Source organism: Chrysemys picta, chromosome 11 (assembly GCF_011386835.1).
Source record: "Chrysemys picta bellii isolate R12L10 chromosome 11, ASM1138683v2, whole genome shotgun sequence".
Taxonomy (NCBI): Eukaryota; Metazoa; Chordata; order Testudines; family Emydidae; genus Chrysemys; species Chrysemys picta.
The window spans coordinates 50,039,140-50,053,560 of record NC_088801.1 but is presented as its reverse complement, the minus strand read 5'-3'; the positions used below and the strand labels follow the sequence as shown (position 1 = coordinate 50,053,560).

The following is a 14,421-nucleotide window of genomic DNA, read 5'->3' as shown; positions in this document are numbered from 1 at the left end:
TTCCTTGAGGCATTCTTGTGATATTTCAAACTTTGTCATTAAATTTTGTCTGTCTATTTCCATAAATGACTGTCATAAAGAACCATGATCATTTGGCTTAGCTGTCAGTACAGATACAATTTCTCATACTTTGTCATTTGTAATTACTTCAATGTATTAAAGTTAGTGTTGTGGGGGTCTTCCATGTTTCATGAATCAATCACCTGGCAGCAATCATAACTGTTAAAAATGTTGTTTTTCCACATGATGTTAGAGAATTCAGATTTTCCCACGGAACAGTAGTTTTGACATAGACCTGTGTATCCATATCTAAACTAAGGCTGACACCTGTACATTTATTTTTCGATTAAATCAGGGCATTAGAGTATAACAAACTATGGGCCAAATTCAGTGCAGAGCCACACCCTGAACAAGTCAGGCTGCGTCCTCACTACGGGGGGAGGGGGGATGTCGATTTAAGAAATGCAAATTCAGCTACGTGAATGGCGTAGCTGAATTCGACATATCGGAGCCGACTTACCCCGCTGTGAGGACGGCGGCAAATTGACCTCCGCGGCTCCCCTGTTGATGGCGCTTACTCCTACCTCCGCTGGTGGAGTACAAGCGTCGATTCGGGGATCGATTGTCGCGTCCTGACGAGACGCGATAATTCGATCCCCGAGAGATCAATTTCTACCCGCCGATCCAGGCGGGTAGTGTAGACGTAGCCTCAGTGAGATTTCACAGCTTGTAATTCAATGCTGAATTTGTCCCAGAGTGAAAAAATGTGGCCTTCAATTGCCTACGTTTCCACCATGATTACCCTGTGCTTAAAAATGTCCCGTTCCATATGACAAAAATAATACATTTTCCCTGTGCTTCTAATGCAGCATAAATCAACAAACAGTAGCTCCATTTTGTTAACTTTTCTGTTTGTGCATCAGTATGATCACTTTCTACAGTAATATCTATAAATTTCAGGCTACAGAGCCAGCAAGAAAAACAGACACCCTTTAAGATACGGCCTCAAATACTGATGATTGTTCATTTAAAAGTTAATAATCTAATGCTTTCTGTTTGCTTATATATTTTACACACACAGACACACACACGCGGGGTGTGTGTATGTGTATATATATGTTTAGACCCTGATCATCCCTTCAGTTATATACATGTAAGGTGGATACCAATATTAATAATAAGGATCCCCTATATGTAGCCACAACATTTATGATTGCCCTTACAATACGTAATCTTTTTCTTTACTATAAACATATTAAATTCCCAGAAGAGCTTACAACTAAGACTGAAGACAAGACATATGGAAACAGCTGAGATTAGGGAGAGTGTGATCTCTGCCCATCTCTACTAATAGAACTATCTACTGCTGCAGTTCAGGAGAGGAAGTTTTGCAAAATAGTCACCTTGCTTGGTTGGGTATCACTATACAAAGCTAAATTAAAGGTGATACATCGTAAGGATGGGACCAGGCACAGAAAAATGGGTCAGAGGAATACACAGAGAAACATATATGTGTTATGTGTTTGACCTAAAGAAAACTTTCACACTTTTTGACAGTGAAGAAGCAGGAATTTGTACAGTGCTGTTTTGAAAACATGTTTGAGAAAAACAACTTTCCAACATCATTGACAATGACATCTCAGTTTTCCCTTTAGTTTTTAATAAGATCCATGAAAACTCTATTAATATAAATTGGTATATAATTTGCATCTGTTGATTTTAAAAGTAGACAGTTTTCATTCTGATATTCATTTCTTTTTTATTGTTCTTAAATTATTTAAAGTTTCTGCAACTCAAACACAAAGTGCATTGTCTCCATGAAATATAAAAATGGATAGGCAATCCAACTCTTGTTAAAGTCAGTGGAAAAGTTCCCACTGAGTTCTATGCTACTTTGATCAAAAGTATCAAAAGTATAAGTAGCAAAATTTAATCATCATGATACTTGGTGATCTTACATTTATATTGCACTTTAACATAACAAATCAGGTCTTGCATCTGAAGAAGTGAGGTTCTTACCCACGAAAGCTTATGCTCCCAATACTTCTGTTAGTCTCAAAGGTGCCACAGGACCCTCTGTTGCTTTTTACAGATTCAGACTAACACGGCTACCCCTCTGATACTTGAAATCAGGGAAAGTATTGTTCAGTGAAGCCTGTGTTCCTATAATCTGTTCTCACCAGATACCCGTATTATTTTCAATTACAACTTTTGCCTGCAGAGATTCTAATTCTTTATGATCGCATGTGTGAATAAGTGCTTCCTGAACTTATGAATGCTTTCAGTTGTCATCATTAGGCTGAAAGATGGGTGGGTTGATATTACCTATTCAATTTGAGATTTCAATTAATCAATTAAACCCTCACCTAATTTGATTACTCGGACATTGAACACAATTGGTTCCTGAAAATTGCGTCGTAAGTCGAAAGGTTGTAACTCGGAACTGCAATCCACTCTATTGCGGGACCGAGCGTCAAAAAGTCAAAACCAATGGCCGTAAGTCGAATCAGGGTGTCAATTCAGAAATATCATAAGTGCCATTTGTCTTAAGTCGAACGTCGTAAAGTCGAGGACTGCCTGTATTTAACTAAACATATAAGGGCCACATAAGACATACAATATGTTGTGGGTGGGGGGAAAGGGAAGTAACACAGAAGGGATGGGGACTATGTTCTGTGGTGTATCCCTGAGCTTCAGAGGATTGGGAGCCACAATGATTAAGTAAGGAAGTATCTGACCGTAGGATAACCCAGTGAACTACCAAGAAAACCACCACAAAACATAAGGAGTCTGGAAGAACAGGCTACTTCTCATGGAGGGAGGGACCAAGTTGCAAATAGTATCAGCAGCCAATAGAGCAGAATAGGGGAAAAGGTTATCTACAGGAAAAAACTCTTCCCATGGCGGGGGGGTAGGGGGAGGGAAAAACATGTGGAAACTAATGTAAAATGTGTGAATATTTTTTATAAAAAACATAAAAACAAATATGCTAAGGAAAATTAGGCAACAGCAATAAACACAATGCGTCTCCAGGAAAACATTTGATTACTTCTCTGAACCAGAGAATAAATCTATGGCTGCATATAGATGGGTCTGTGGCCTTAGCATCAATAAACTAAGTAGATGTATTCTCCACAAGGGTCACAGAGATATTGTTACTGCATTTTGTTAGATTCTATTATAAGTCACCTTAAGCTTCTAACTTTAATATAGATAGATGTGGCAAAAATGAGGCTTTTTTGTGGTGTAAATGGATGGATTCACATTGACTTTAATGGAGTTTTACTCATTTATACCAACAGAGACTTTGGTCAATGGTCTTTATCACTTAATGGTCTTTAGAACAAAGATCTATTTGAATTCTGTGAACATAAGCCCAGAAGATGCAGCTCTTATTGTTAATGTTTTCCTCATTATTAATACACAAATATCATTTTCTGTTAAATGTTTTCAGTCACATCAAACAAATTTGTTTGTATTTGCTTAAAAAGAAAATCTATCTGTAAAACTCTGTCCAAAAATTAAATACATTAAAACAACCAAATGAAAAAAATGAATGAATGAATGAACTGAAAGATCTATAAGTAGGAATTTAGCTGTTATAGACTATTTGGCAGTAGATACATACACTTTTAGAAAGTCTCTTTTTCAACATAAACACAAGATTAATTTTAGCCTTCAAAGCCCAGGCCTTTAGAATGAACAAAGAGTTGCTGTAACACAGGGTGGTTTAGTTCTATTAAAATTTGACTTTCCAAAACAGCTTCACTGGGAATAAAAGCTCAATCACTAGAAACAATAAACAGCAGCACAGAGACCTCCATGCCTCCCTTTAGCTGTTCTAACACCCTCTTGCATTCCCTCTGATCAGAAATCAATAATGGAAATAGCATGAGATTCAGTACAGGCTCTCACAGCCTTATACTACAGACAGAAGACTCTTTATAGGTATGCACCTGGAGTGACTTGCTCCATATAATTTCCAGAAAGTCATTTCTTTCTAAACTAATTGGTCTAATACAACTACTCAGAAAGGAATTATTCTGTAATACTAATATTTTTAACCTTCACAAGTATTTATGCAGAATTGCTTTGGTCTCCCATATAATGAAAGCCAAACTATTTACCTTTCTTTCTGCTGAAAGCACGGTTCATGTTGAGAATCAGCCAGTCAAATATGTTTTCTGTTTTGTGGCACTTCAACCTGAGAAGTAATGCACAAAAGGAAAGAATAAGGAGACAAATCTATAATAAAATGTCAAGTTAACAGATTATTTAACTATTATGTGGGGGAGGGATAGCTCAGTGGTTTGAGCATTGGCCTGCTAAACCCAGGGTTGTGAGTTCAATCCTTGAGGGGGCCACTTGGGGGATCTGGAGCAAAATCAGTACTTAGTCTGCTAGTGAAGGCAGGGGGCTGGACTCGATGACCTTTCCAGGTCCCTTCCAGTTCTAGGAGATGGGATATCTCCATTAATTATTATTATTATGTGACATTCAAAATGTATTTAAACTGAATTCGCCAACTTACATGTACATATATCTACAAGCATATGCCTGCCTTTATTATATATGAACATTGGTGTTTGTACAAATTGATGGTTATTTGTAAATCTAAATACCTATCAAATTGCACAGGTTGCATGCACAGGTATAAGGAAGCAAATGCGTGCCAGACAGATTTCCTGTGTACACATATAGAGTGTAACTAAAGTATCCTCTTCTACTAGACTCAAAAGGGAGACTTAAGTAGGGAAACCGTGTCCTTTCTGAAATAGTTAATTTAAAGAAAGAGAATGGGGAATAGTCTGCTTACGAAAAAAAAAAATCAGGTGATTCAGGAAGGTATTTCTTTGAACGTCCCAGAGAAACTGAATATGATTATTGGAAAGCTCCCCTCACTGAGATTTAACAGACACAAGTGGAAATGGGTTAAATATATACTAAACAACGAACATTAAGTCTACACAGACAGAAGAAGAAGTTTTAAAATGAATGCTGAATATCTAGTGTGAAAGTTAATAAGAACATTCAGTAAAACATACCCTGTATTTATATTGCCCTGTTTTGTGCCTTGAGACTGTCAACTCTTTTCAAGTTGTGCTCCCCAGAAAGATTTTCCATCAAACCAGTGTCATCTGCTGATGACAGTATTCCCACCATATCAGACTTGTATCCTTTACCTACACCTACCTCCCAGACTGGAACAGATAGGTAAAGGATACAGGTCTGATATGGTGGGAACACTGGATAGATAGATAGATAGATAGATAGATAGATAGATAGATAGATAGATAGATAGATAGATAGATAGAGAGATAGATAGATCCTCTGACACAAAATTCTTATCCCAATTTCAGACTCTAACCCTGATAATATCCTTAGAATTGTATTTTCTCTTTGCTAGCATTTTACAGACATGGAATCCTACACTTAATTTGGAAATACCCCATTACTTCCCAGTGTAGGCAGGGCAATCTTCCTTTGGAGCCCCTTGCTTAAAACACTTTTTGTTTGGTTTCTTACTCGCCCATCCTCCCTTCCTCTGTCCAGGTGCCCCAGCCAACATGCTCAATCCATGGTGTTTGAAAATGGCTTCCCTCTATCCCGCTCTTCCCATGGCATTCTGAGCCTGAGGAAGAACAAAAAAAAAAACAAAGTCGGATTTTCAAAGTGCTCATTGTTGCCATAACTCTGCTCCCACTGAAATCAATGGGAATTTTACCATGGACTTTGATGGGAGCAATATTAGGCCAACATTGAATACTTCAAATAGTATTGTCAAGATGGCCAAGACAAATTAGTGTAAGCTTTTGAATGCAAATACGTGGAATAGATTTTGCAAATTTTGTCCTGCTTTGCAAATAACTATATTTAGTTCTTAGTACAGTAATTACATCCTTATTTTCATGTAAAGATTGTATGTCTTTTAGATTAATGTATACAGGTAATTATGCTTTAATCCTTTGTATTTTATTTTAAAATCACCACATATTTGATAGTTTTCATATCTGAGTAACACTATGCAAATTATGGCATAATTACCACCTATTTACTCTATGATGAATTAGCCTGAGTTGCAAATAACTTACTATGATCTCTAAAATGTATTTACCAATATTGTTTTATGGAATTTTTTACTAAAGCCTGTAAAGTAGCAAAGGTGTAGAGGACAAGATTAGGTAAGGGGTGGGGATGGGGGAGGTGGAGTTCTGTATTTTCAAATCAGATCTTCTACAAAGGCAAGTCCATCTGTGTGATTGTCAGAACAGGATCATGGCCACATCAGTGAGGTTACTTGTGTAATAAATTCTCACCAATGTAAGGGTTTCAGAAAACGGAGCCTGATCCTGCAATAAGCTGTGTTGAGCTCCCTGCATGGGCAGAGAAATCACTTACACACCACAGGGTGAAATTCTGACCACACTGACGTCAGTAACTCCAATTGAACTCAACAGGGACAAGAGTTCACCAATGGTGCTAACAAATCTAAAAACAGCAGTATAGTACATTTTTGTTAAAGATTATTTTTCTTAATCAGATTTTATAGTAGTACATGCCTTCTTGACTAAAGGACAACTAACACTCTCTCTATAAAATTACTAAATTTACTAAAATTATTGCAAATTAAGCAAAAACCTAAGTATAGTATTTTTAGGAACTGTACCTGCCATGCAAATGTCCTGCCCATAAAATAGCATGGTTTTTACTCTTCAAGCAGCTCCAATGGATCTTTTAATTAAAAGGATCTAATTTTGACATACTTTTCATACTACAACCTATGACCCTTTATCATTACAGTCGTCAAATCTACATGGCAATGAAACACAACTGTAATTAATCGAATAATCTTAAAACAAAGTCATTATTATACTAAAAGTACTGTCATTTCTGTCCTTGCATTGACAATTTCAATGTAAACTGAAAGCCGTTAACCCAAATCTAAAATACTATACTTCATAATTTTCACCACATTTCTGTATATTAGGACATTGACACAATAGATGAGACACTATTCTACTTATCTCCCTATGTTAGAGACATATCAGCCATTTAAGCACTGATATTAAATAATAGCAACTCCTAAAAGAACTTTACCAAAACAGTACAAACTATGGAAACTTATTCCACTTATCAAGGGAAAAAACCAGTTAATGCCCTATTTAACTTAAACAATAATACAATAACTTACCGTAAACCCAAATTGTTTTATTCATCTTCAGTACTTTTGTACTTCTTGTATAACTGAAGAGTCATTACTGAATTATTTAACTTAATTTTACTGTTTTATGTTTGCAATGCCCATGTACTAAAACAGAAGTACAAATGTCAACTCATAATATTTTTCACAGGGTTTAGGATTAGTACCCTCTAAAAAATATAATATCCCAGCTTACCAAAGGACCACGAGATCGGCTGATTAAGGGCCTGATCCACTTCACATTACGGTCATTGGAAGTTTTGCCATTGACTTCAGTTACGTTATCTGGCCCCAAAGTCCAGATTTAATTTACCTGCTTTAACAAAGAATGTGTAGGTAATTGTAATCAAAAGCATGGTTTATTTAAATGCGTCAGTTATGGCTAGCTGTCATGTTGAGTTTAGTGGTATGAGAGGCAATGCTACCTGATTTAGTACATGACAGGGAACATTCAGATGAATTATCAATAGTTTTCAGTAATGAAAACACTGGTAGCTAATCTAATATAAGTGAGGTGGCCAGAAGTGCTACTAACATATGAATTTCAAGCAACAGAAGAAAGCATTTAGCCAAAATGTTTGCCTACAGATGACTTTGCAGGAACTACATTTTATTCTGTTTTTAAGTTATGAAAGTTTTATTTTAAAAAATCCCTATTTTGTATGTCATACTTTACTAACATGCTACCAGACTCAGAGCATCAGTAAAAAGAGAGGAAGAGTGGTGTTGTGTTTAAGGTGTAAGAAGATTAGGGATCATCTATGTACTACCTCTGCCACAGGCTTCATGTGACATTAGGCAAATCACTTAATCTGTCTATGGCTCAGTTACCCATTTTAAAAATGGGGATAATAATATTTTATTTCTCCCAACCTTTTCTATTTAAACCCTTATTCAGAATTGCACTTAAGCATGTACTGAATAAGGATGTTTTCCTGAATCTGGGCTTAGAGTAGACTGTAAGCTCTTTGAGGCAGGGATCATTTCTACACAATACACACAGAGCCTACCCAACAAGGAGCTGATCTCTGTTGGGGCTTCAAGAAACTATTGTAAACCAAAACAACATATATAACAGTTACTGAGTGTGTTAACATACCCGTGATTTAAAATATAAAAGTAACCAAGAATAACTTCTGGAGCTTTCTAATTGAGAAATGCTCCAAGAGAAGGTCATTTACAAATGTAATTTATCATTGTGTTACTGAAGTCTTAGCATAATTAAAAAGATGCCAAATTTATGCCTGATGCAACTTTATTGATTTGAGTCCAAAAGGAATTTAGACCAAAGGTAGATTAAGTTAACATCTGGAAAATATAACACCATTAAAATAGCTGCTTTATCAGTTTCTAAAAAAAATCTGGTACCAAGTTGCAGTTTGGTTCCTCATTTTGTGTTTACATATGTTGAATTTCTGAGACCTATTTGAAAATAAAAGCTTATCTTTTTTCTTTAAAGAACAAGGACGAAGGCTAATATTTAAAGAAACCTGTATAACAAAAAGCCAAAACCTGTCTACTGCCTGACTGGTAAAAAATTCATTGCTGAATCTTTCATCAGAGATTAGTTTGAAATTATTTTTGCAACAAACCCAACACAACTGGGATTAAATTAAACAGATTGTAAATTGGAAGGAAACTGACTCCAACTTTTATTAATAATAAATGTTTATCACATATACTTCATTCTTACTATTATCTGAAATGGAAATGTTTGCCTGAGCTCTTAAAACTAAGCAGAAGAACCCAGCTTGCAGCTACCTTTAACTGTTCTCAAATATTTATTATTTTGACTCCATTTTAATGCTATCAGCTGTATGGCTCTCTTATGAGGACACTATATAACACAAATAGGATCTGATTTAATACCCAACATCATCTATGGAAGTCTGTCCACTGACTTGAATGGGCTTTCTGTAAATTAGCTATGAAATGCTGTGAAGAACGTGGGAGGCAGCCACATTAATTTGTGAGTGAGTGAGACAGTATGAGAGTGTATGTATATATAATATATGGATTTGGGGGTTATTTATTGCTGGCTAAAAAGGTGGCCAAGGGTTAAATCCTGCAGGAATCCAAAACAATGGCTATAGACACACAACTGCTTGGTGTTCAAATGGATAATACCAGGAATCCACTGTATGAAGACTACCTCCATCCCGCTCTGGAGAAATGCATGAATAAGTTTGACCAGGTTCAGGAGCCCTACTTGAAACCTCAGAAGATCTTCTGGCAGGAACTTTCAACCAAAGGACCTTTGAAATGGATAAAAGACAGCCTGTGTCTTCAGGGAGACACAGGCATTTTCTTCAGGGATACATAGGCTGACTGAGGCGTAGACTGTCAGAAAGACAGCAATTGTAGATGACAACCTATCTCACCCAACCCAATGTCAGGGATAAGCTTAGGTAAGACAATATGCATTTAAAGCTAGAGTTATTTTTAACTCTTTTCTCTCTACTTAGTGTGTTCTGAAGAATAAATAAAACATACCCTAATGTGAACAAGCTGTTCTCTATCACTGCATTTACCAGCTGGTCACTGCAAGGGTTGCCAACCCTCCCATTTTGGCCAAGAGTCTCCCAGAATTGGGCTCGATCTCCTGGAGGCTACTGATGCCAATCTGGGAGATTTTAGGTGCTAAAAGTCCAGTGGCACAGCAGGGCTAAAGCAGACTTCCTGCCTGCCCTGGCTCTGTGCTACTCCCGGAAGTGGCCGGAATGTCCCTCTAGCTCCTAAACAGAGGTGCGGCCCAGGGTGTGTCTCTGCACGCTGCCCCCACTCTGAGCGCTGACTCTGCAGCTCCCATTGGCCGGGAATGGGGAATCACTGCCAATGGGAACTGCGGGAGCAGTGCCTGCAGGCGGGAGCAGTGCCTGCAGGCAAGGGCAGTGCACAGAGCTGCCTAGCTTCCCCGAGCCTAGGAGCCACTGCCGGATATGCCGTTGCTTCCGGGAACCACCCAAGGTAAGTGCCGCCTGGCCGGAGCCTGCACCCCAAGCTCCCTCCCACACCCCAACCCCCTGCCCCACTCCTGAGCCCCCTCATGCAAACTCCCTCCCAGAGCCCACACCCCAAACCCTCTCCTGCACACCAACCCCTGTCTCGTTCCTGAGCCCCCTCCTGCACCCAAACTCCCTCCCGGAGCCTGCACACCCCTCCTGCACCCCAACCCCCTGCCCCAGGCTCAGCTGGAGCCCCCTCCCACACTTTGAACCCCTCGGCCTCACACCCCATCCCAGAGCCCACACCCACACCCGCACCCCAACCCTCCGCCCCAGACCAGTGAAAGTGAGTGACAGCAGGGAAGAGAGAGTGACGGAGGGAGGGAGGCTGGAGTGAATGGGGGGCAGGGCCTCAGAGAAGGGGCAGGGCAGGGGGAGCGACAAGGGTGTTTGGGTTTGTATGATTAGATGGTTGGCAACCCTAGTTACTGCTCCGGGAGAGAATTCTCTAGCAGGGGCCTATTTGAACCTGCTGTAGGTAACATGGTTGAGAAACAGGATTTTTCACAACCCGTCAAAAGTGTGGTGACTCACGGGATTCTATTCTGAGAGAAGTGCAGGACTCACTTGAAACAGTTGTCCATGGAGGGACAGAGAGAGATCAGAGGGACAGCTCATTCCTGAACTGTAACAGATGCTGTTTATTCCAGTTACAGATTTCACTGTGCCACTGGGAGGCATAAATGTCTGAAAGAGTAAAGCAGCTTGCGACAAGCAAAGGTAACAGAAAAAGGGTGGGGGAAGGGAGAGGTGAAAACAAACTACTGCATCCTTAAAGGAACACATGCCTCTGTGGAGAACTAGGCACCATCCCAGAACTAGACATTTTCTTCCTCCTCCTTTAAAAAACCAAACCAAACCTCATTAAGCAAAAGCTAACTTACACCTGACTCTAGCATAGTTGCCAACATGCAAATAATTTTGGCAGGGACAATTCTCCACACAGGGTGGGTAACCAGGGTCTGAGCCATATGAGGAATGTGCATCCACCGAGGGAAATTTTAGGCTGTCTTCTTCTTTGAGGAAGAGGAATATAAAAGGCAGAGAAAATAACCTAAAATTCATAAGAATACACTCAGCAGCCTGAGCTATATGAAAGATCACCCTCTGAGCAGTGTGAATTCTGGCTGTTCACCTGGCATGTGAAGATATAGCTTTGAAGCTATTAAAGGAACTAACACTAACCCAGGTAACCGGTGACATGTAAAGGCATTTCTTTCCCTTTCCGCTTTGTCCCCACTTCATCAATATATTTGGGTAGTGGGGAGAAGGGGAAGGGCCTGGGACAGCTACGTGGGGTGGTGAGGGATAACACAAAACTCCAACTGCCCAGGAGTTCAGGGAGGATGGTAAGTTCCAGGATAGCTGTTTATAACTTAGGGCAGCTTTGGACAGATTGGGAGAGCTGGCAGCTATGCAGGGGATGAAATAAACTATCCTAACTTACCATATCTTGTGTTTCCCATTTCCTTTTTGTTGGCTGGGCTGGACACTCATTTTTCCTGTTTTAACCTCAGGGCCCCTCTCTCACATTCCACTGGCTCTTTTTCATAAGCCTGCTGTAATGAACCCCTAGTTAAAACCTTATCTGGTACCTTATGGTATGTCTTCACTACACATTTAAACCTGAGTGTTTGGCATCTGGGTCTGAGCACCTGAGTTTTCCTAGCCCGAGTGTGATCATCCTCACTACAAAGCCTTACCCACGCTACTGTGTCCTCTCTGATTCTGTAAAAAGAACAGGAGTACTTGTGACACCTTGTGGCAGACGAACAAATTTATTTGAGCATAAGCTTTCGTGGGCTACAGCCCTCTTCTTCAGATCCATAGAATGGAACATACTGAAAGGAGATATATATACATACAGAACATGAAAAGGTGGAAGTAGCCATATCAACTCTAAGAGGCTAATTAATTAAGATGAGCTATTATCAGCAGGAGAAAAAAAACTTTTGTAGTGATAACCAAGATGGCCCATTTCAGACAGTTGACAAGAGGTGTGAGGATACTTAACATGGGGAAATAGATTCAATCTATGTAATGATTCTGTATTCACCCATGTGCGTCCGAGGGCCTCTCCCAAGGTTCCTTCTGCTGAGATGTTCTAGGATTCTTTCTCAGGCAATTGTGTCAGTTGTGGGTGAACTTGCCCTTCCATGGGAATTGTGGGATGGGCATCAGCGAACTATCTGCACTTGCGTGATTTTGCCTGCATCCTCACTGCAAAAAGGTAGCTTCCAACTGGAGTTAAACTGAAGCCTGGGCTCTACCCTAACACCCACCCATGTAAACTAGCTCAGTCTTAAAGTAATTCCAAACTCAGGTCAGAGGTTTTTCTGTGTGGATGGTAGGAATTTGGACTAAAACCTGGATAGGAGCCCAGGTTAACTGTGCAGTGGAGATGTACCCTTAGTGTGTGGCATCACAAGCTGGGTTTGGGTATTTGTGATTCCCTCACTCCTTGCCCTTCCAAAATACAAAAGGTTCTTTTAAGCAAGGTCAACAAAACCAGACCAAGTTGGAGTATACAGGCCAAGCCATTTTGGAACTTTGAATGAACTAAAATAGTTTTAAAAATAAAGAAAAAGAAAAATGTCAACAGTGAACTCAAATCTTCAAACACAACAGGTAACATTTTCAAAAGCATCCAAGTGACCCAAGACCCTAACTCCCATTTTCAAAAGTGACCTAGGTACTTAAGAGCATAAGTCCAATTGATTAAGTCACTTTTGAAAACGAGACTTAGGATCTTGTTTCACTTTGGAGATTTTGAAAAATTTACCAATAGTTTTAAAATTCCATTTCTAATTTTTATCAAACTGTGCTTTTGGAAAACTATCCTGGGATGATATGTGACATTAGGGAGTTTCAGGAAGATCAGGGTTTTTATTTTTGAGGAAAGTAACTGGGGGGAACAGGTTTTGAAATTTGAGCTTAAAATTATGGGAAGGTGACTTCAACTTTAACTACAGAGCGACTACTTCCGCTTCATAAACTTTATGAATGTACACGATTGAATTGAATTACACTGACTATGGCAATTAGATGTGGCATGATGATAAAAAAAACTGAAATGAAGCGTCTCATTCTGATTTTCTCTCCAGTGTTATGTAAAGGCATTAGAAACTAATCAGTTGGTGGCAATCGTACAAATTCCAGCTAAAACCGCAATAAACAAATTAAAATATAGTTCTTGCAAACAGAAACAGTAATCATTCATCAGTCTCTGAATTCCCATGAGACACGCTGCTGCTACTAATAATTTGAATGTGGAAACTGATTACAAACTGCAGCCCCTAAGCCAGTGGGCTGGGAAGGGAATGAAAGTAGATGCAGAAAAAGTAGATGCATTGAAAAATTACACTAGATGTGGATTGTCTAGACAATCTAGACATAATGGCATGTTTCATGCTCCCTCTGCAGCCTCCCATCTCTGACTTATACTTTGCAAAAACAAGTATCAGTATGGCTTATTCTATTGCTTTTGCCATATAGAAATTATTTATCTGAACATTCTCTGTACCACTCCTCCTCTCCCAGTTATCTGCTGGCACTTTTCCAGCTCTTCTCCTCCCTCCCACTCCCAAACATTCCCCCTATGCACTGTTGGTTTACTTCCCTGCCAGACAATTCTTCACAGCTTCTGCAACTTCTACCCCCCATTCTCCAATATAATTTTTCTCCTTTTGAAGACCTTGATCCCTATCCAGCAGCTCCTTGCTCTAATATTGAGCTCGCTGTAACCTCCCTCTCCAATTTGAAACCTCCCTGATGTCTGTCTTAACAGAAAAAAATCTTTACTCCACCAACTAAAAGGCTCACAACAATGAGAGGAAATCTGGAAAGTATGTAATAGTAACGAATCAAACAGACTAAATGAATAAATGAACGACTCCCTCCAGATGTAAAGCCAGGAGTAACAGTGAAAGGCTACACAGAAGCAATAAATAAAAGCGAGAGAAAATCACAGAATAATCATAACACATTCTCCTCTTCCTATGCTGTTGTTGGGTTTTGTGTGCAAGTACTGGGCAGTGTTGGTGGCCTGTAATACACAGGTGGTAAGACTAGGTGATCTAGTGGTCCCTTCTAGTCTTAAACTCTATGGGCTTGTCTTCACTACTGGGGTAAGCTGACCTATGTTATGCTACTCCTGCTATGGGAATAATGTAGCTGGAGTCGATGTAGCTTAGGTCGACTTACCGTGGTGTCTTC

The 14,421-nt window shown here is 39.4% G+C and overlaps 1 protein-coding gene across 20 annotated transcripts in view; it reads right to left on the bottom strand.

The window, feature by feature from the left end:
- The window catches only part of GULP1 (GULP PTB domain containing engulfment adaptor 1), a 331,420-nt gene that overhangs the window by 125,581 nt on the left and 191,418 nt on the right, over positions 1–14,421 (bottom strand). For 9 of the 20 annotated variants that reach the window (XM_065561958.1, XM_065561962.1, XM_065561955.1 and 6 more), the window contains 2 exons: positions 5,527–5,632; positions 4,128–4,204 (listed from right to left, as the gene is read on the bottom strand). The exons of 2 other annotated variants lie outside the window; for them this stretch is intronic. In XM_065561958.1, the coding sequence (XP_065418030.1) occupies positions 4,128–4,204; positions 5,527–5,534 (85 nt within the window). In that variant the 5' untranslated portion in view covers positions 5,535–5,632. The remainder of the gene's footprint in view (positions 1–4,127; positions 4,205–5,526; positions 5,633–14,421) is intronic. 9 more of the 20 variants (XM_024109413.3, XM_065561968.1, XM_065561969.1 and 6 more) reach the window with 1 other exon arrangement.